This window comes from Nerophis ophidion, linkage group LG26, assembly GCF_033978795.1.
Source record: "Nerophis ophidion isolate RoL-2023_Sa linkage group LG26, RoL_Noph_v1.0, whole genome shotgun sequence".
NCBI classification, from domain to species: Eukaryota; Metazoa; Chordata; class Actinopteri; order Syngnathiformes; family Syngnathidae; genus Nerophis; species Nerophis ophidion.
Window position 1 is genome coordinate 36,071,248 of NC_084636.1, and position 24,108 is coordinate 36,095,355.

Here is a 24,108-nt window from a genome sequence, read left to right on the forward strand (position 1 = left end):
TTAGTATTATGTTCTGTAATGCTGCCATACCACCTTCTACTACCGATATCATGCTGATATTAGTATTATGTTCTGTAATGCTGCCATACCACCTTCTACTACCGATATCACGCTGATATTAGTGTTATGTTCTGTAATGCTGCCATACCACCTTCCACTACCGATATCACGCTGATATTAGTATTATGTTCTGTAATGCTGCCATACCACCTTCCACTACCGATATCACGCTGATATTAGTGTTATGTTCTGTAATGCTGCCATACCACCTTCCACTACCGATATCACGCTGATATTAGTGTTATGTTCTGTAATGCTGCCATACCACCTTCCACTACCGATATCACGCTGATATTAGTGTTATGTTCTGTAATGCTGCCATACCACCTTCCACTACCGATATCACGCTGATATTAGTGTTATGTTCTGTAATGCTGCCATACCACCTTCTACTACCGATATCATGCTGATATTAGTATTATGTTCTGTAATGCTGCCATACCACCTTCTACTACCGATATCACGCTGATATTAGTATTATGTTCTGTAATGCTGCCATACCACCTTCTACTACCGATATCACGCTGATATTAGTATTATGTTCTGTAATGCTGCCATACCACCTTCTACTACCGATATCACGCTGATATTAGTATTATGTTCTGTAATGCTGCCATACCACCTTCTACTACCGATATCATGCTGATATTAGTATTATGTTCTGTAATGCTGCCATACCACCTTCTACTACCGATATCATGCTGATATTAGTATTATGTTCTGTAATGCTGCCATACCACCTTCCACTACCGATATCACGCTATTAGTATTATGTTCTGTAATGCTGCCATACCACCTTCTACTACCGATATCACGCTGATATTAGTATTATGTTCTGTAATGCTGCCATACCACCTTCCACTACCGATATCACGCTGATATTAGTATTATGTTCTGTAATGCTGCCATACCACCTTCTACTACCGATATCACGCTGATATTAGTATTATGTTCTGTAATGCTGCCATACCACCTTCTACTACCGATATCACGCTGATATTAGTATTATGTTCTGTAATGCTGCCATACCACCTTCTACTACCGATATCATGCTGATATTAGTATTATGTTCTGTAATGCTGCCATACCACCTTCTACTACCGATATCACGCTGATATTAGTATTATGTTCTGTAATGCTGCCATACCACCTTCTACTACCGATATCACACTGATATTAGTATTATGTTCTGTAATGCTGCCATACCACCTTCTACTACCGATATCATGCTGATATTAGTATTATGTTCTGTAATGCTGCCATACCACCTTCTACTACCGCTATCACGCTGATATTAGTATTATGTTCTGTAATGCTGCCATACCACCTTCTACTACCGATATCACGCTGATATTAGTATTATGTTCTGTAATGCTGCCATACCACCTTCTACTACCGATATCACGCTGATATTAGTATTATGTTCTGTAATGCTGCCATACCACCTTCCACTACCGATATCACGCTGATATTAGTATTATGTTCTGTAATGCTGCCATACCACCTTCTACTACCGATATCAAGCTGATATTAGTATTATGTTCTGTAATGCTGCCATACCACCTTCCACTACCGATATCACGCTGATATTAGTATTATGTTCTGTAATGCTGCCATACCACCTTCTACTACCGATATCACGCTGATATTAGTATTATGTTCTGTAATGCTGCCATACCACCTTCTACTACCGATATCATGCTGATATTAGTATTATGTTCTGTAATGCTGCCATACCACCTTCTACTACCGATATCAAGCTGATATTAGTATTATGTTCTGTAATGCTGCCATACCACCTTCTACTACCGATATCAAGCTGATATTAGTATTATGTTCTGTAATGCTGCCATACCACCTTCTACTACCGATATCACGCTGATATTAGTATTATGTTCTGTAATGCTGCCATACCACCTTCCACTACCGATATCACGCTGATATTAGTATTATGTTCTGTAATGCTGCCATACCACCTTCTACTACCGATATCAAGCTGATATTAGTATTATGTTCTGTAATGCTGCCATACCACCTTCCACTACCGATATCAAGCTGATATTAGTATTATGTTCTGTAATGCTGCCATACCACCTTCTACTACCGATATCAAGCTGATATTAGTATTATGTTCTGTAATGCTGCCATACCACCTTCCACTACCGATATCAAGCTGATATTAGTATTATGTTCTGTAATGCTGCCATACCACCTTCTACTACCGATATCAAGCTGATATTAGTATTATGTTCTGTAATGCTGCCATACCACCTTCCACTACCGATATCAAGCTGATATTAGTATTCTGTTCTGTAATGCTGCCATACCACCTTCTACTACCGATATCAAGCTGATATTAGTATTATGTTCTGTAATGCTGCCATACCACCTTCCACTACCGATATCACGCTGATATTAGTATTATGTTCTGTAATGCTGCCATACCACCTTCTACTACCGATATCAAGCTGATATTAGTATTATGTTCTGTAATGCTGCCATACCACCTTCCACTACCGATATCAAGCTGATATTAGTATTATGTTCTGTAATGCTGCCATACCACCTTCTACTACCGATATCAAGCTGATATTAGTATTATGTTCTGTAATGCTGCCATACCACCTTCCACTACCGATATCAAGCTGATATTAGTATTATGTTCTGTAATGCTGCCATACCACCTTCTACTACCGATATCAAGCTGATATTAGTATTATGTTCTGTAATGCTGCCATACCACCTTCCACTACCGATATCAAGCTGATATTAGTATTCTGTTCTGTAATGCTGCCATACCACCTTCTACTACCGATATCAAGCTGATATTAGTATTATGTTCTGTAATGCTGCCATACCACCTTCTACTACCGATATCAAGCTGATATTAGTATTATGTTCTGTAATGCTGCCATACCACCTTCTACTACCAATATCACGCTGATATTAGTATTATGTTCTGTAATGCTGCCATACCACCTTCCACTACCGATATCACGCTGATATTAGTATTATGTTCTGTAATGCTGCCATACCACCTTCCACTACCGATATCAAGCTGATATTAGTATTATGTTCTGTAATGCTGCCATACCACCTTCTACTACCGATATCAAGCTGATATTAGTATTATGTTCTGTAATGCTGCCATACCACCTTCCACTACCGATATCATGCTGACATTAGTATTATGTTCTGTAATGCTGCCATATCACCTTCTACTACCGATATCATGCTGATATTAGTATTATGTTCTGTAATGCTGCCATACCACCTTCTACTACCGATATCACGCTGATATTAGTATTATGTTCTGTAATGCTGCCATACCACCTTCCACTACCGATATCAAGCTGATATTAGTATTATGTTCTGTAATGCTGCCATACCACCTTCCACTACCGATATCAAGCTGATATTAGTATTATGTTCTGTAATGCTGCCATACCACCTTCTACTACCGATATCAAGCTGATATTAGTATTATGTTCTGTAATGCTGCCATACCACCTTCCACTACCGATATCAAGCTGATATTAGTATTATGTTCTGTAATGCTGCCATACCACCTTCTACTACCGATATCACGCTGATATTAGTATTATGTTCTGTAATGCTGCCATACCACCTTCTACTACCGATATCACGCTGATATTAGTATTATGTTCTGTAATGCTGCCATACCACCTTCTACTACCGATATCAAGCTGATATTAGTATTATGTTCTGTAATGCTGCCATACCACCTTCTACTACCGATATCAAGCTGATATTAGTATTATGTTCTGTAATGCTGCCATACCACCTTCTACTACCGATATCACGCTGATATTAGTATTATGTTCTGTAATGCTGCCATACCACCTTCTACTACCGATATCAAGCTGATATTAGTATTATGTTCTGTAATGCTGCCATACCACCTTCCACTACCGATATCAAGCTGATATTAGTATTATGTTCTGTAATGCTGCCATACCACCTTCTACTACCGATATCAAGCTGATATTAGTATTATGTTCTGTAATGCTGCCATACCACCTTCTACTACCGATATCAAGCTGACATTAGTATTGTGTTCTGTAATGCTGCCATACCACCTTCCACTACCGATATCACGCTGATATTAGTATTATGTTCTGTAATGCTGCCATACCACCTTCTACTACCGATATCACACTGATATTAGTATTATGTTCTGTAATGCTGCCATACCACCTTCTACTACCGATATCAAGCTGACATTAGTATTGTGTTCTGTAATGCTGCCATACCACCTTCCACTACCGATATCACGCTGATATTAGTATTATGTTCTGTAATGCTGCCATACCACCTTCTACTACCGATATCAAGCTGACATTAGTATTGTGTTCTGTAATGCTGCCATACCACCTTCCACTACCGATATCACGCTGATATTAGTATTATGTTCTGTAATGCTGCCATACCACCTTCCACTACCGATATCACGCTGATATTAGTATTATGTTCTGTAATGCTGCCATACCACCTTCCACTACCGATATCAAGCTGATATTAGTATTATGTTCTGTAATGCTGCCATACCACCTTCCACTACCGATATCACGCTGATATTAGTATTATGTTCTGTAATGCTGCCATACCACCTTCTACTACCGATATCAAGCTGATATTAGTATTATGTTCTGTAATGCTGCCATACCACCTTCTACTACCGATATCAAGCTGATATTAGTATTATGTTCTGTAATGCTGCCATACCACCTTCTACTACCGATATCACGCTGATATTAGTATTATGTTCTGTAATGCTGCCATACCACCTTCTACTACCGATATCACGCTGATATTAGTATTATGTTCTGTAATGCTGCCATACCACCTTCTACTACCGATATCATGCTGATATTAGTATTATGTTCTGTAATGCTGCCATACCACCTTCTACTACCGATATCATGCTGATATTAGTATTATGTTCTGTAATGCTGCCATACCACCTTCTACTACCGATATCATGCTGATATTAGTATTATGTTCTGTAATGCTGCCATACCACCTTCTACTACCGATATCACGCTGATATTAGTATTATGTTCTGTAATGCTGCCATACCACCTTCTACTACCGATATCAAGCTGATATTAGTATTATGTTCTGTAATGCTGCCATACCACCTTCTACTACCGATATCACGCTGATATTAGTATTATGTTCTGTAATGCTGCCATACCACCTTCTACTACCGATATCACACTGATATTAGTATTATGTTCTGTAATGCTGCCATACCACCTTCTACTACCGATATCATGCTGATATTAGTATTATGTTCTGTAATGCTGCCATACCACCTTCTACTACCGCTATCACGCTGATATTAGTATTATGTTCTGTAATGCTGCCATACCACCTTCTACTACCGATATCACGCTGATATTAGTATTATGTTCTGTAATGCTGCCATACCACCTTCTACTACCGATATCACGCTGATATTAGTATTATGTTCTGTAATGCTGCCATACCACCTTCCACTACCGATATCACGCTGATATTAGTATTATGTTCTGTAATGCTGCCATACCACCTTCTACTACCGATATCAAGCTGATATTAGTATTATGTTCTGTAATGCTGCCATACCACCTTCCACTACCGATATCACGCTGATATTAGTATTATGTTCTGTAATGCTGCCATACCACCTTCTACTACCGATATCACGCTGATATTAGTATTATGTTCTGTAATGCTGCCATACCACCTTCTACTACCGATATCATGCTGATATTAGTATTATGTTCTGTAATGCTGCCATACCACCTTCTACTACCGATATCAAGCTGATATTAGTATTATGTTCTGTAATGCTGCCATACCACCTTCTACTACCGATATCAAGCTGATATTAGTATTATGTTCTGTAATGCTGCCATACCACCTTCTACTACCGATATCACGCTGATATTAGTATTATGTTCTGTAATGCTGCCATACCACCTTCCACTACCGATATCACGCTGATATTAGTATTATGTTCTGTAATGCTGCCATACCACCTTCTACTACCGATATCAAGCTGATATTAGTATTATGTTCTGTAATGCTGCCATACCACCTTCCACTACCGATATCAAGCTGATATTAGTATTATGTTCTGTAATGCTGCCATACCACCTTCTACTACCGATATCAAGCTGATATTAGTATTATGTTCTGTAATGCTGCCATACCACCTTCCACTACCGATATCAAGCTGATATTAGTATTATGTTCTGTAATGCTGCCATACCACCTTCTACTACCGATATCAAGCTGATATTAGTATTATGTTCTGTAATGCTGCCATACCACCTTCCACTACCGATATCAAGCTGATATTAGTATTCTGTTCTGTAATGCTGCCATACCACCTTCTACTACCGATATCAAGCTGATATTAGTATTATGTTCTGTAATGCTGCCATACCACCTTCTACTACCGATATCAAGCTGATATTAGTATTATGTTCTGTAATGCTGCCATACCACCTTCTACTACCATATCACGCTGATATTAGTATTATGTTCTGTAATGCTGCCATACCACCTTCACTACCGATATCAAGCTGATATTAGTATTATGTTCTGTAATGCTGCCATACCACCTTCCACTACCGATATCAAGCTGATATTAGTATTATGTTCTGTAATGCTGCCATACCACCTTCTACTACCGATATCAAGCTGATATTAGTATTATGTTCTGTAATGCTGCCATACCACCTTCTACTACCGATATCAAGCTGATATTAGTATTATGTTCTGTAATGCTGCCATACCACCTTCTACTACCGATATCAAGCTGATATTAGTATTATGTTCTGTAATGCTGCCATACCACCTTCCACTACCGATATCAAGCTGATATTAGTATTATGTTCTGTAATGCTGCCATACCACCTTCTACTACCGATATCACGCTGATATTAGTATTATGTTCTGTAATGCTGCCATACCACCTTCTACTACCGATATCAAGCTGATATTAGTATTATGTTCTGTAATGCTGCCATACCACCTTCTACTACCGATATCAAGCTGATATTAGTATTATGTTCTGTAATGCTGCCATACCACCTTCTACTACCGATATCAAGCTGATATTAGTATTATGTTCTGTAATGCTGCCATACCACCTTCTACTACCGATATCACGCTGATATTAGTATTATGTTCTGTAATGCTGCCATACCACCTTCTACTACCGATATCAAGCTGATATTAGTATTATGTTCTGTAATGCTGCCATACCACCTTCCACTACCGATATCAAGCTGATATTAGTATTATGTTCTGTAATGCTGCCATACCACCTTCTACTACCGATATCATGCTGATATTAGTATTATGTTCTGTAATGCTGCCATACCACCTTCCACTACCGATATCACGCTGATATTAGTATTATGTTCTGTAATGCTGCCATACCACCTTCTACTACCGATATCAAGCTGACATTAGTATTGTGTTCTGTAATGCTGCCATACCACCTTCCACTACCGATATCACGCTGATATTAGTATTATGTTCTGTAATGCTGCCATACCACCTTCTACTACCGATATCAAGCTGACATTAGTATTGTGTTCTGTAATGCTGCCATACCACCTTCCACTACCGATATCACGCTGATATTAGTATTATGTTCTGTAATGCTGCCATACCACCTTCTACTACCGATATCAAGCTGACATTAGTATTGTGTTCTGTAATGCTGCCATACCACCTTCCACTACCGATATCACGCTGATATTAGTATTATGTTCTGTAATGCTGCCATACCACCTTCCACTACCGATATCACGCTGATATTAGTATTATGTTCTGTAATGCTGCCATACCACCTTCCACTACCGATATCACGCTGATATTAGTATTATGTTCTGTAATGCTGCCATACCACCTTCCACTACCGATATCAAGCTGATATTAGTATTATGTTCTGTAATGCTGCCATACCACCTTCCACTACCGATATCACGCTGATATTAGTATTATGTTCTGTAATGCTGCCATACCACCTTCTACTACCGATATCACGCTGATATTAGTATTATGTTCTGTAATGCTGCCATACCACCTTCTACTACCGATATCAAGCTGACATTAGTATTGTGTTCTGTAATGCTGCCATACCACCTTCCACTACCGATATCACGCTGATATTAGTATTATGTTCTGTAATGCTGCCATACCACCTTCCACTACCGATATCACGCTGATATTAGTATTATGTTCTGTAATGCTGCCATACCACCTTCCACTACCGATATCACGCTGATATTAGTATTATGTTCTGTAATGCTGCCATACCACCTTCTACTACCGATATCACGCTGATATTAGTATTATGTTCTGTAATGCTGCCATACCACCTTCCACTACCGATATCACGCTGATATTAGTATTATGTTCTGTAATGCTGCCATACCACCTTCTACTACCGATATCACGCTGATATTAGTATTATGTTCTGTAATGCTGCCATACCACCTTCTACTACCGATATCAAGCTGATATTAGTATTATGTTCTGTAATGCTGCCATACCACCTTCCACTACCGATATCAAGCTGACATTAGTATTATGTTCTGTAATGCTGCCATACCACCTTCTACTACCGATATCATGCTGATATTAGTATTATGTTCTGTAATGCTGCCATACCACCTTCTACTACCGATATCAAGCTGATATTAGTATTATGTTCTGTAATGCTGCCATACCACCTTCTACTACCGATATCACGCTGATATTAGTATTGTGTCACAAAGCTAAACTGAGTGGAAGAGAGAAGGATACAAGAAGTGGATTCACAATCACTGAAATCATAATTTAAATCAACTTACGTTTTTGAAGTTAAAATGTTTTTTAACAAGAATACATTTTTAAAAACATAATAATAATAATTAATACCATCTCCATGCAACCAGGGCACCTTTTCTAACACACCACATTAATGTGGCGTGTTTCATCATTTTATGTTGGCCTCCATCATTTTAAATTGCCCAGCTTCATGATTTTAAGTTGACCTACTTCATAATTTGATGTTGGCCTCCATCATTTTAAAGTGGCCTGCTTTATCATTTTATTGTGGCCTGCTTTATCATTTTATTGTGGCCTGCTTCATTGTTTTGATGTTGGCCTCCATCATTTTAAATTAGCCTGCTTCATCATGAGAATGTACAATCACCATGGCAACAGTTTTGGTTAGTCTTCACATGTTTGCTCTTTTCTTCCGCTGGCTTTTTCATGCCGCTATCATTTCTGTGCTAAAGGGCGGCGATGACATCATCGGAGGGTGCAGATGTTTGTTCACTAGCGATGACATCATCGGAGGGTGCAGATGTTTGTTCACTAGCGATGACATCATCGGAGGGTGCAGATGTTTGCTGAAGACACAGAGCACCTCATTGTGCGGCCAGGTCATCTCTCAGCAGGGTGACACTTCTTAGGGCGCAGCAGACACATAACTCTTTGTCTGTTCGCTCTGTCAGCGCCACACCTCCTGCGGTGAGCGCCATTCATCATCTGTCCCTCAGAGAGAGGTCACACACCTCACCTCCTCAGAGAGAGATGCCACACCTCACCTCCACAAAGAGAGATGCCACACCTCACCTCCACAAAGAGAGATGCCACACCTCACCTCCACAGAGAGAGATGCCACACCTCACCTCCACAAAGAGAGATGCCACACCTCACCTCCACAAAGAGAGATGCCACACCTCACCTCCACAAAGAGAGATGCCACACCTCACCTCCACAAAGAGAGATGCCACACCTCACCTCCACAGAGAGAGATGCCACACCTCACCTCCACAAAGAGAGATGCCACACCTCACCTCCACAAAGAGAGATGCCACACCTCACCTCCACAAAGAGAGATGCCACACCTCACCTCCACAAAGAGAGATGCCACACCTCACCTCCACAAAGAGAGATGCCACACCTCACCTCCACAAAGAGAGATGCCACACCTCACCTCCACAAAGAGAGATGCCACACCTCACCTCCACAAAGAGAGATGCCACACCTCACCTCCACAAAGACAGATGCCACACCTCACCTCCACAGAAGAGAGATGCCACACCTCACCTCCACAAAGAGAGATGCCACACCTCACCTCCACAAAGAGAGATGCACACCTCACCTCCACAAAGAGAGATGCCACACCTCACCTCCACAAAGAGAGATGCCACACCTCACCTCCACAAAGAGAGATGCCACACCTCACCTCCACAAAGAGAGATGCCACACCTCACCTCCACAAAGAGAGATGCCACACCTCACCTCCACAAAGAGAGATGCCACACCTCACCTCCACAAAGAGAGATGCCACACCTCACCTCCACAAGAGAGATGCCACACCTCACCTCCACAAAGAGAGATGCCACACCTCACCTCCACAAAGACAGATGCCACACCTCACCTCCACAGAAAGAGATGCCACACCTCACCTCCACAAAGAGAGATGCCACACCTCACCTCCACAAAGAGAGATGCCACACCTCACCTCCACAGAGAGAGATGCCACACCTCTACCTCCACAAAGAGAGATGCCACACCTCACCTCCACAAAGACAGATGCCACACCTCACCTCCACAAAGAGAGATGCCACACCTCACCTCCACAAAGAGAGATGCCACACCTCACCTCCACAAAGAGAGATGCCACACCTCACCTCCACAAAGACAGATGCCACACCTCACCTCCACAAAGAGAGATGCCACACCTCACCTCCACAAAGAGAGATGCCACACCTCACCTCCACAAAGAGAGATGCCACACCTCACCTCCACAAAGAGAGATGCCACACCTCACCTCCACAAAGAGAGATGCCACACCTCACCTCCACAAAGAGAGATGCCACACCTCACCTCCACAAAGAGAGATGCCACACCTCACCTCCACAAGAGAGATGCCACACCTCACCTCCACAAAGAGAGAGATGCCACACCTCACCTCCACAAAGAGAGATGCCACACCTCACCTCCACAAAGAGAGATGCCACACCTCACCTCCACAAAGAGAGATGCCACACCTCACCTCCACAAAGAGATATGCCACACCTCACCTCCACAAAGACCTGCTGGTCCTGGGGACACGGTGAAGAAGGCCTGGCGGGACGGCGGGCTGGCCAGCGGCGTGTGGTAGAGATCCATGCTGAAGGTCATGTCCACCGGCCGCACGCTTCCTGGGACCGGACCTGGACCTGGACCTGGACCTAGACCTGGGTCTTGGCTGTCCCGGGTGTGCCGGTAGGTGCAGTTGAACTGGGACAGAACCAAGGACAACATCAGGACGAGCAGAGAGAGGGAGGGAAGAGTTAAATACAAGATGGCCGCCACATGTGTCTCACCGTTATGATGGACAGCTGGTCTGGTCCTGCCCCCCTGGGCCTGTCCAGGTCTACAGCATCCCTGGGGAACACCTCTGTGGACTCCAGGTCCTCGGACTCCAGTGGTCCACCGCTCCCGTCCTTGGACTCTGCGTGACTAATCAGGACCTGCCGCAAGGGAAACACTTGAAAATAAAACTTCCACTCAAATTGAGTTGAATGTCATTTATGTGGCCCACTATCTCATTTATGTGGCCCACTATCTCATGTATGTGGCCCACTATCTCATGTATGTGGCCCACTATCTCATGTATGTGGCCCACTATCTCATTTATGTGGCCCACTATCTCATGTATGTGGCCCACTATCTCATTTATGTGGCCCACTATCTCATGTATGTGGCCCACTATCTCATGTATGTGGCCCACTATCTCATGTATGTGGCCCACTATCTCATTTATTTGGCCCACTATCTCATTTATGTGGCCCACTATCTCATGTATGTGGCCCACTATCTCATGTATGTGGTCCACTATCTCATTTGTGTGGCCCACTATCTCATTTATGTGGCCCACTATCTCATTTATGTGGCCCACTATCTCATGTGTGTGGCCCACTATCTCATGTGTGTGGCCCACTATCTCATGTATGTGGTCCACTATCTCATGTATGTGGCCCACTATCTCATGTATGTGGTCCACTATCTCATGTATGTGGCCCACTATCTCATGTATGTGGCCCACTATCTCATGTATGTGGCCCACTATCTCATGTATGTGGCCCACTATCTCATGTATGTGGCCCACTATCTCATTTATGTGGCCCACTATCTCATTTATGTGGCCCACTATCTCATTTATGTGGCCCACTATCTCATTTATGTGGCCCACTATCTCATTTATGTGGCCCACTACCTCATGTGTGTGGCCCACTATCTCATTTATGTGGCCCACTATCTCATTTATGTGGCCCACTATCTCATTTATGTGGCCCACTATCTCATTTATGTGGCCCACTACCTCATGTGTGTGGCCCACTATCTCATGTATGTGGCCCACTATCTCATGTATGTGGCCCACTATCTCATGTGTGTGGCCCACTATCTCATGTGTGTGGCCCACTATCTCATGTGTGTGGCCCACTATCTCATTTATGTGGCCCACTATCTCATGTATGTGGTCCACTATCTCATGTATGTGGCCCACTATCTCATTTATGTGGCCCACTATCTCATGTATGTGGCCCACTATCTCATGTATGTGGCCCACTATCTCATGTGTGTGGCCCACTATCTCATGTGTGTGGCCCACTATCTCATGTATGTGGTCCACTATCTCATGTATGTGGTCCACTATCTCATGTATGTGGTCCACTATCTCATGTATGTGGCCCACTATCTCATTTATGTGGCCCACTATCTCATGAATGTGGCCCACTATCTCATGTATGTGGCCCACTATCTCATGTATGTGGTCCACTATCTCATGTATGTGGTCCACTATGTCATTTGTGTGGCCCACTATCTCATTTATGTGGCCCACTATCTCATGTATGTGGCCCACTATCTCATGTATGTGGCCCACTATCTCATGTATGTGGTCCACTATCTCATGTGTGTGGCCCACTATCTCATGTATGTGGTCCACTATGTCATTTGTGTGGCCCACTATCTCATGTATGTGGTCCACTATGTCATTTGTGTGGCCCACTATCTCATGTATGTGGTCCACTATGTCATTTGTGTGGCCCACTATCTCATGTATGTGGTCCACTATGTCATTTGTGTGGCCCACTATCTCATTTATGTGGCCCACTATCTCATGTATGTGGCCCACTATCTCATGTATGTGGCCCACTATCTCATGTATGTGGTCCACTATCTCATGTGTGTGGCCCACTATCTCATGTATGTGGTCCACTATGTCATTTGTGTGGCCCACTATCTCATGTATGTGGTCCACTATGTCATTTGTGTGGCCCACTATCTCATGTATGTGGTCCACTATGTCATTTGTGTGGCCCACTATCTCATGTATGTGGTCCACTATGTCATTTGTGTGGCCCACTATCTCATTTATGTGGCCCACTATCTCATGTATGTGGCCCACTATCTCATGTATGTGGCCCACTATCTCATGTATGTGGTCCACTATCTCATGTGTGTGGCCCACTATCTCATGTATGTGGTCCACTATGTCATGTGTGTGGCCCACTATCTCATGTATGTGGCCCACTATCTCATGTATGTGGCCCACTATCTCATGTATGTGGCCCACTATCTCATGTATGTGGTCCACTATCTCATGTGTGTGGCCCACTATCTCATGTATGTGGTCCACTATGTCATTTGTGTGGCCCACTATCTCATGTATGTGGTCCACTATGTCATTTGTGTGGCCCACTATCTCATGTATGTGGTCCACTATGTCATTTGTGTGGCCCACTATCTCATGTATGTGGTCCACTATGTCATTTGTGTGGCCCACTATCTCATTTATGTGGCCCACTATCTCATGTATGTGGCCCACTATCTCATGTATGTGGCCCACTATCTCATGTATGTGGTCCACTATCTCATGTGTGTGGCCCACTATCTCATGTATGTGGTCCACTATGTCATGTGTGTGGCCCACTATCTCATGTATGTGGCCCACTATGTCATTTGTGTGGCCCACTATCTCATGTATGTGGTCCACTATCTCATGTATGTGGCCCACTATCTCATGTGTGTGGCCCACTATCTCATGTGTGTGGCCCACTATCTCATGTATGTGGTCCACTATGTCATTTGTGTGGCTCCCTGCTGTGGACCCAACATTCTTCCATGCAGTATCCAAACAAACAAAAGGGAACCGGTAAGACGCAAGGAAAGAAGGACAAAAACTGGATGTGCTCACATTTTCGATAGAGCCGTAATAAATTCATAAAAGAAGCAAACTTGAAGAATGTTTTCTGTGAGTGGACTCACAGTGTTGATGTAGAGGGCGCTGGTGGTGCCCTGCAGCGGGTAGACGGTGGTAAGGCAGCCCGTCAGAGGGGTCACCAGCGTGTGGTGGGTGCTGTTGACCTCCGCTTTGCATTGTGGGTCCTGCAGCGTGAGGCTGGCGTTGGCAAAGCCGTTGGCCTGGCAGGAAACACTCCTGTGAGTACATCTCTTCTCTGCTTGTCTCTTTGCATCTCTTATTTTAGTTAAGGGGGGCGTGAGAACCAAATTCCACCATGAGAGATATAATTGGTTAGTTCTAGTCAAAATGGCGGACTTTAGGGGGGCGTGAGACCCAAATCCAACCATGAGAGATATAATTGGTTAGTTCTAGTCGAAATGGCAAAGCTTAAAGGCGGCGTGAGAACTAAATTCAACCATGAGAGGTATAATGGATTAGTTCTAGTCAAAATGGCGGACTTTAGGGGAGCGTGAGAACCGAATCCAACCATGAGAGATATAATTGATTAGTTCTAGTCAAAATGGCGGACTTTAGGGGAGCGTGAGACCCAAATTCGACCATGAGAGATATAATTGGTTAGTTCTAGTCAAAATGGTGGACTTTAGGGGGGCGTGAGAACAAAATCCGACTATGAGTGATATAATTGATTAGTTCTAGTCAAAATGGCGGACCTTAGGGGGCGCGTGAGAACAAAATAAGACCATGAGAGATATAATTGGTTAGTTCTAGTCAAAATGGCAAACATTACGGGGGGCGTGTCGACCAAATCCAACCATGAGACATATAATTGGTAAGTTCTAGTCAAAATGGCAAACATTGGGGGGGGGGGGGGGGGGCTTGAGAACCAAATCCAACCATGAGAGATATAATTGGTAAGTTCTAGTCAAACTGGCAAACATTAGGGGGGGCGTGTCTACCAAATCCAACCATGAGAGATATAATTGGTAAGTTCTAGTCAAAATGGTAGACCTTAGGGGGGGTGTGAGAACTAAATCTAACCATTAGAGATATAATTGGTAAGTTCTAGTCAAAATGGTAGACCTTAGGGGGGGGCGTGAGAACCAAATCCAACCATGAGAGATATAATTGGTAAGTTCTAGTCAAAATGGTAGAGCTTAGGGGGGGGCGTGAGAACCAAATCCAACCATGAGAGATATCATTTGTAAGTTCTTGTCAAAATGGTAGACCTTAGGGGGGGCGTGAGAACCAAATCCAACCATGAGAGATATAATTGGTAAGTTCTAGTCAAAATGGTAGACCTTAGGGGGGGGCGTGAGAACCAAATCCAACCATGAGAGATATAATTGGTAAGTTCTAGTCAAAATGGTAGACCTTAGGGGGGGGCGTGAGAACCAAATCCAAACACGAGAGATATAATTGGTAAGTTCTAGTCAAAATGGTAGACCTTAGGGGGGGGCGTGAGAACCAAATCCAACCATGAGAGATATAATTGGCAAGTTCTAGTCAAAATGGTAGACCTTAGGGGGGGGCGTGAGAACCAAATCCAAACACGAGAGATATAATTGGTAAGTTCTAGTCAAAATGGTAGACCTTAGGGGGGGCGTGAGAACCAAATCCAACCATGAGAGATATAATTGGTAAGTTCTGTCAAAATGGTAGACCTTAGGGGGGGGCGTGAGAACCAAATCCAACCATGAGAGATATAATTGGTAAGTTCTAGTCAAAATGGTACACCTTAGGGGGGGGCGTGAGAACCAAATCCAACCACGAGAGATATAATTGGTAAGTTCTAGTCAAAATGGTAGACCTTAGGGGGGGCGTGAGAACCAAATCCAACCACGAGAGATATAATTGGTAAGTTCTAGTCAAAATGGTAGACCTTAGGGGGGGGCGTGAGAACCAAATCCAACCATGAGAGATATAATTGGTAAGTTCTAGTAAAAATGGTAGACCTTAGGGGGGGGCGTGAGAACCAAATCCAACCATGAGAGATATAATTGGTAAGTTCTAGTCAAAATGGTAGACCTTAGGGGGGGGGTGTGAGAACCAAATCCAACCACGAGAGATATAATTGGTAAGTTCTAGTCAAAATGGTAGACCTTAGGGGGGGGGCGTGAGAACCAAATCCAAACACGAGAGATATAATTGGTAAGTTCTAGTCAAAATGGTAGACCTTAGGGGGGGGCGCGAGAACCAAATCCAACCATGAGAGATATAATTGTTTAGTTCTAGTCAAAATGGTAGACCTTAGGGGGGGGCGTGAGAACCAAATCCAAACACGAGAGATATAATTGGTAAGTTCTAGTCAAAATGGTAGACCTTAGGGGGGGCGTGAGAACCAAATCCAACCACGAGAGATATAATTGGTAAGTTCTAGTCAAAATGGTAGACCTTAGGGGGGGCGTGAGAACCAAATCCAACCATGAGAGATATAATTGGTAAGTTCTAGTAAAAATGGTAGACCTTAGGGGGGGGCGTGAGAACCAAATCCAACCATGAGAGATATAATTGGTAAGTTCTAGTCAAAATGGTAGACCTTAGGGGGGGGTGTGAGAACCAAATCCAACCACGAGAGATATAATTGGTAAGTTCTAGTCAAAATGGTAGACCTTAGGGGGGGGGCGTGAGAACCAAATCCAAACACGAGAGATATAATTGGTAAGTTCTAGTCAAAATGGTAGACCTTAGGGGGGGGCGCGAGAACCAAATCCAACCATGAGAGATATAATTGTTTAGTTCTAGTCAAAATGGTAGACCTTAGGGGGGGGCGTGAGAACCAAATCCAAACACGAGAGATATAATTGGTAAGTTCTAGTCAAAATGGTAGACCTTAGGGGGGGGCGCGAGAACCAAATCCAACCATGAGAGATATAATTGTTTAGTTCTACACTTTGACACTGAATGAAATATATGTTGAGGTCGCCCGCTCACCTCCAGGCTGTCCTTGCTGATGCTGACCACCATCTTGGCGTCTTCACAGTGCACGGCAAGGCTCACGCTGGGCGCCTTCCAGGGTCGGTCGTCCAGGAGGGAGGGCAGTGGCAGGCCCTCGGACTTTGGAGGAGGGAAGGGGAAGGGCGGGCCGGAGCGCCGCAAAGCCCCGCCCGACGCCGGGCCGGATTGGCGCAGGATGGCGAGCTCCGGGGGCAAGGCGGCGTCCGGGTGGCGGTGGTCGCCTGGAAGCCGCAGGTGCGTTTAAAGCGTGGCCAAGCCAGACGACTGAGACCGCCTACCTTGTTCCTTCAGCCGCACGTCAAAGTGGTTGGCGAGGGGCGTGCTGGTGTAGGAGGTGGCGGCGCCGTAGTTGTGCTGCTGCAACCATGTGATGAGTGCCGGGGGTCCGGGGGGCAGCTGCTGCTTGGGGGACTTGGACACCTGCATCCTCCTCTCAGTGGCGGCACTCACGCTCACGCTGTCAGACGCCTGGGGACACACATCACCGCAGATCATAGCAACCTCGATCACCTCGCACCTCAACGGCTCATTCTCGTCCGTCATGTGACTCCGGTCTTCACTTCAATGCTTGTTGGGTGCAAAGTTGCAACAAATATAGAAATAAGATCAAATAAATCTGTTCCAGGGTCAAAGTGCGGCCATCATCAAATAGTACAGGAAGGAAGTTGACCTAACATTTTTAACTAACAAAAATAAAGTCAAACTATTTATACTTAATGACATTACTTCAGAAAAACAAGTCATTATAGTTCATTGTTACTTGGCCCCCAAGTAACATTTATCTAATTACTAAAGGAATTATCCTTTATAAAAGGGAAAACAATTCATGTGTTACTCTTTTTTTTTTTATTTAAAAAAGAAGACCTTTCTGGCATATGCAGGTCAGAGATGTTTCATGAAAGCAGAGCGAGTGTGCACCTTTACGAGGCGGGGCCTGTTGCCATGTGTTGCCTCTTCCTGTTTGTGTACATGTTGAGTGTTGTTGTGTGATGTTGCCTCTTCCTGTTTGTGTACATGTTGAGTGTTGTTGTGTGATGTTGCCTCTTCCTGTTTGTGTACATGTTGAGTGTTGTTGTGTGATGTTTCCTCTTCCTGTTTGTGTACATGTTGAGTGTTGTTGTGTGATGTTGCCTCTTCCTGTTTGTGTACATGTTGAGTGTTGTTGTGTGATGTTGCCTCTTCCTGTTTGTGTACATGTTGAGTGTTGTTGTGTGATGTTGCCTCTTCCTGTTTGTGTACATGTTGAGTGTTGTTTGCTGTGTGATGTTTCCTCTTCCTGTTTGTGTACATGTTGAGTGTTGTTGTGTGATGTTTCCTCTTCCTGTTTGTGTACATGTTGAGTGTTGTTGTGTGATGTTTCCTCTTCCTGTTTGTGTACATGTTGAGTGTTGTTGTGTGATGTTTCCTCTTCCTGTTTGTGTACATGTTGAGTGTTGTTGTGTGATGTTTCCTCTTCCTGTTTGTGTACATGTTGAGTGTTGCTGTGTGATGTTTCCTCTTCCTGTTTGTGTACATGTTGAGTGTTGTTGTGTGATGTTGCCTCTTCCTGTTTGTGTACATGTTGAGTGTTGTTTGCTGTGTGATGTTTCCTCTTCCTGTTTGTGTACATGTTGAGTGTTGTTTGCTGTGTGATGTTTCCTCTTCCTGTTTGTGTACATGTTGAGTGTTGTTGTGTGATGTTTCCTCTTCCTGTTTGTGTACATGTTGAGTGTTGTTTGCTGTGTGATGTTTCCTCTTCCTGTTTGTGTACATGTTGAGTGTTGTTGTGTGATGTTTCCTCTTCCTGTTTGTGTACATGTTGAGTGTTGTTGTGTGATGTTGCCTCTTCCTGTTTGTGTACATGTTGAGTGTTGTTTGCTGTGTGATGTTTCCTCTTCCTGTTTGTGTACATGTTGAGTGTTGTTTGCTGTGTGATGTTTCCTCTTCCTGTTTGTGTACATGTTGAGTGTTGTTGTGTGATGTTTCCTCTTCCTGTTTGTGTACATGTTGAGTGTTGTTTGCTGTGTGATGTTTCCTCTTCCTGTTTGTGTACATGTTGAGTGTTGTTGTGTGATGTTTCCTCTTCCTGTTTGTGTACATGTTGAGTGTTGTTGTGTGATGTTGCCTCTTCCTGTTTGTGTACATGTTGAGTGTTGTTTGCTGTGTGATGTTTCCTCTTCCTGTTTGTGTACATGTTGAGTGTTGTTGTGTGATGTTTCCTCTTCCTGTTTGTGTACATGTTGAGTGTTGTTGTGTGATGTTTCCTCTTCCTGTTTGTGTACATGTTGAGTGTTGTTGTGTGATGTTTCCTCTTCCTGTTTGTGTACATGTTGAGTGTTGTTGTGTGATGTTTCCTCTTCCTGTTTGTGTACATGTTGAGTGTTGTTGTGTGATGTTGCCTCTTCCTGTTTGTGTACATGTTGAGTGTTGTTTGCTGTGTGATGTTTCCTCTTCCTGTTTGTGTACATGTTGAGTGTTGTTGTGTGATGTTTCCTCTTCCTGTTTGTGTACATGTTGAGTGTTGTTTGCTGTGTGATGTTTCCTCTTCCTGTTTGTGTACATGTTGAGTGTTGTTGTGTGATGTTGCCTCTTCCTGTTTGTGTACATGTTGAGTGTTGTTGTGTGATGTTTCCTCTTCCTGTTTGTGTACATGTTGAGTGTTGTTGTGTGATGTTGCCTCTTCCTGTTTGTGTACATGTTGAGTGTTGTTTGCTGTGTGATGTTTCCTCTTCCTGTTTGTGTACATGTTGAGTGTTGTTGTGTGATGTTTCCTCTTCCTGTTTGTGTACATGTTGAGTGTTGTTTGCTGTGTGATGTTTCCTCTTCCTGTTTGTGTACATGTTGAGTGTTGTTGTGTGATGTTGCCTCTTCCTGTTTGTGTACATGTTGAGTGTTGTTTGCTGTGTGATGTTTCCTCTTCCTGTTTGTGTACATGTTGAGTGTTGTTGTGTGATGTTTCCTCTTCCTGTTTGTGTACATGTTGAGTGTTGTTGTGTGATGTTTCCTCTTCCTGTTTGTGTACATGTTGAGTGTTGTTGTGTGATGTTGCCTCTTCCTGTTTGTGTACATGTTGAGTGTTGTTGTGTGATGTTGCCTCTTCCTGTTTGTGTACATGTTGAGTGTTGTTTGCTGTGTGATGTTTCCTCTTCCTGTTTGTGTACATGTTGAGTGTTGTTGTGTGATGTTTCCTCTTCCTGTTTGTGTACATGTTGAGTGTTGTTTGCTGTGTGATGTTTCCTCTTCCTGTTTGTGTACATGTTGAGTGTTGTTGTGTGATGTTGCCTCTTCCTGTTTGTGTACATGTTGAGTGTTGTTGTGTGATGTTTCCTCTTCCTGTTTGTGTACATGTTGAGTGTTGTTGTGTGATGTTGCCTCTTCCTGTTTGTGTACATGTTGAGTGTTGTTTGCTGTGTGATGTTTCCTCTTCCTGTTTGTGTACATGTTGAGTGTTGTTGTGTGATGTTTCCTCTTCCTGTTTGTGTACATGTTGAGTGTTGTTTGCTGTGTGATGTTTCCTCTTCCTGTTTGTGTACATGTTGAGTGTTGTTGTGTGATGTTGCCTCTTCCTGTTTGTGTACATGTTGAGTGTTGTTTGCTGTGTGATGTTTCCTCTTCCTGTTTGTGTACATGTTGAGTGTTGTTGTGTGATGTTTCCTCTTCCTGTTTGTGTACATGTTGAGTGTTGTTGTGTGATGTTTCCTCTTCCTGTTTGTGTACATGTTGAGTGTTGTTGTGTGATGTTGCCTCTTCCTGTTTGTGTACATGTTGAGTGTTGTTGTGTGATGTTGCCTCTTCCTGTTTGTGTACATGTTGAGTGTTGTTTGCTGTGTGATGTTTCCTCTTCCTGTTTGTGTACATGTTGAGTGTTGTTGTGTGATGTTTCCTCTTCCTGTTTGTGTACATGTTGAGTGTTGTTGTGTGATGTTTCCTCTTCCTGTTTGAATTGTGTTTTATTATAATAATAGTAATAATAATAATAACAATAATAATAATAAGAAGAAGAATATTTACAATCTTTGGCGTTTGCCATAAAAAAAAAAAATACATTTTTTTATAGGTAACTGAGCAGCTAATTGTTTACGTACAACTAATTGTTAAATACTCTTCATAGTACAACCTATAGTTAAATACTCTTTAGAGTACAACCTATTCTTAGATACCCCTCATAGTACAACTTATTGTTAAATACTTTTTATAGTACAACCTATAGTTAAATACCCTTCATAGTACAACCTATTGTTAAATACTTTTTATAGTACAACCTATAGTTAAATACCCTTCATAGTACAACCTATAGTTAAATACTCTTCATAGTACAACCTATAGTTAAATACTCTTCATAGTACAACCTATAGTTAAATACTCTTCATAGTACAACCTATAGTTAAATACTCTTCATAGTACAACCTATAGTTAAATACTCTTTAGAGTACAACCTATTCTTAGATACCCCTCATAGTACAACCTATTGTTAAATACTTTTTATAGTACAACCAATAGTTAAATACTCTTTATAGTACAACCTACTGTTAAATACTCTTTATAGTACAACCTACTGTTAAATACCCTTTATAGTACAAGCTATTGTTAAATACTCTTTATAGTACAACCTACTGTTAGGTGCTATTTATAGTACAACCTACTGTTAAATACTCTCTTACAACCTACTGTTAAATACTCTTCATAGTACAACCTATTGTTAAATACCCTTTATAGTACAACCTACTGTTAAATACTCTTTATAGTACAACCTACTGTTAGGTGCTATTTATAGTACAACCTACTGTTAAATACTCTCTTACAACCTACTGTTAAATACTCTTCATAGTACAACCTATTGTTAAATACTCTTTATAGTACAACCTACCGTTAAATACATGTGCAATGCGCAGAGTGAGACATCTTCTCTCCTAGTTTGACACCAGAGACCTACTGGATATTGTGACTTCACACACCACCACGCTGAGCTTGCCCACCACGTTGTGGGACTGTGTATAAGTATAAATAATAGTTGTGACTTCACACACCACCACGCTGAGCTTGCCCACCACGTTGTGGGACTGTGTATAAGTATAAATAATAGTTGTGACTTCACACACCACCACACTGAGCTTGCCCACCACGTTGTGGGACTGTGTATAAGTATAAATAATAGTTGTGACTTCACACACCACCACGCTGAGCTTGCCCACCACGTTGTGGGACTGTGTATAAGTATAAATAATAGTTGTGACTTCACACACCACCACGCTGAGCTTGCCCACCACGTTGTGGGACTGTGTATAAGTATAAATAATAGTTGTGACTTCACACACCACCACACTGAGCTTGCCCACCACGTTGTGGGACTGTGTATAAGTATAAATAATAGTTGTGACTTCACACACCACCACGCTGAGCTTGCCCACCACATTGTGGGACTGTGTATAAGTATAAATAATAGTTGTGACTTCACACACCACCACACTGAGCTTGCCCACCACGTTGTGGGACTGGATATAAGTATAAATAATAGTTGTGACTTCACACACCACCACGCTGAGCTTGCCCACCACGTTGTGGGACTGTGTATAAGTATAAATAATAGTTGTGACTTCACACACCACCACGCTGAACTTGCCCACCACGTTGTGGGACTGTGTATAAGTATAAATAATAGTTGTGACTTCACACACCACCACGCTGAGCTTGCCCACCACGTTGTGGGACTGTGTATAAGTATAAATAATAGTTGTGACTTCACACACCACCACGCTGAGCTTGCCCACCACATTGTGGGACTGTGTATAAGTATAAATAATAGTTGTGACTTCACACACCACCACACTGAGCTTGCCCACCACGTTGTGGGACTGGATATAAGTATAAATAATAGTTGTGACTTCACACACCACCACGCTGAGCTTGCCCACCACGTTGTGGGACTGGATATAAATATATTTGTGACTTCACACACCACCACTCTGAGCTTGCCCACCACGTTGTGGGACAGAATATAAGGATAAATAATAGTTGTGACATCACTCACCACCACGCTGCGCTTGCCCACCACGTTGTGGGACTGTATAAATAATAGTTGTGACATCACTCACCACTACGCTGAACTTGCCCACTATGTTGTGGGACTGGATATAAGTATAAATAATAGTTGTGACATCACTCACCACCACGCTGCGCTTGCCCACCACGTTGTGGGACTGTATAAATAATAGTTGTGACATCACTCACTACCACACTGCGCTTGCCCACCACGTTGTGGGACTGGATATACTTCACACACCACCACGCTGAGCTTGCCCACCACGTTGTGGGACTGTGTATAGGTATAAATAATAGTTGTGACTTCACACACCACCACACTGAGCTTGCCCACCATGTTGTTGGACTGGATATAAATGTATTTGTGACTTCACACACCACCACTCTGAGCTTGCCCACCACGTTGTGGGACTGGATATAAGTATAAATAATAGTTGTGACTTCAAACACCACCACGCTGAGCTTGCCCACCACGTTGTGGGACTGTGTATAGGTATAAATATATTTGTGACTTCACACACCACCACTCTGAGCTTGCCCACCACGTTGTGGGACAGAATATAAGTATAAATAATAGTTGTGACATCACTCACCACCACGCTGCGCTTGCCCACCACGTTGTGGGACTGTATAAATAATAGTTGTGACATCACTCACCACTACGCTGAACTTGCCCACTATGTTGTGGGACTGGATATAAGTATAAATAATAGTTGTGACATCACTCACCACCACGCTGCGCTTGCCCACCACGTTGTGGGACTGTATAAATAATAGTTGTGACATCACTCACTACCACA

The 24,108-nt window shown here is 42.7% G+C and overlaps 1 protein-coding gene across 1 annotated transcript in view; it reads right to left on the reverse strand.

The window, feature by feature from the left end:
- Positions 1–24,108, reverse strand: part of tgfbr3 (transforming growth factor, beta receptor III) — a 146,133-nt gene that overhangs the window by 18,317 nt on the left and 103,708 nt on the right. The window contains 6 exon segments of the mRNA XM_061888683.1: positions 11,166–11,189; positions 11,191–11,364; positions 11,451–11,597; positions 14,398–14,553; positions 17,267–17,511; positions 17,569–17,758. Of these exon segments, the coding sequence (XP_061744667.1) occupies positions 11,166–11,189; positions 11,191–11,364; positions 11,451–11,597; positions 14,398–14,553; positions 17,267–17,511; positions 17,569–17,758 (936 nt within the window).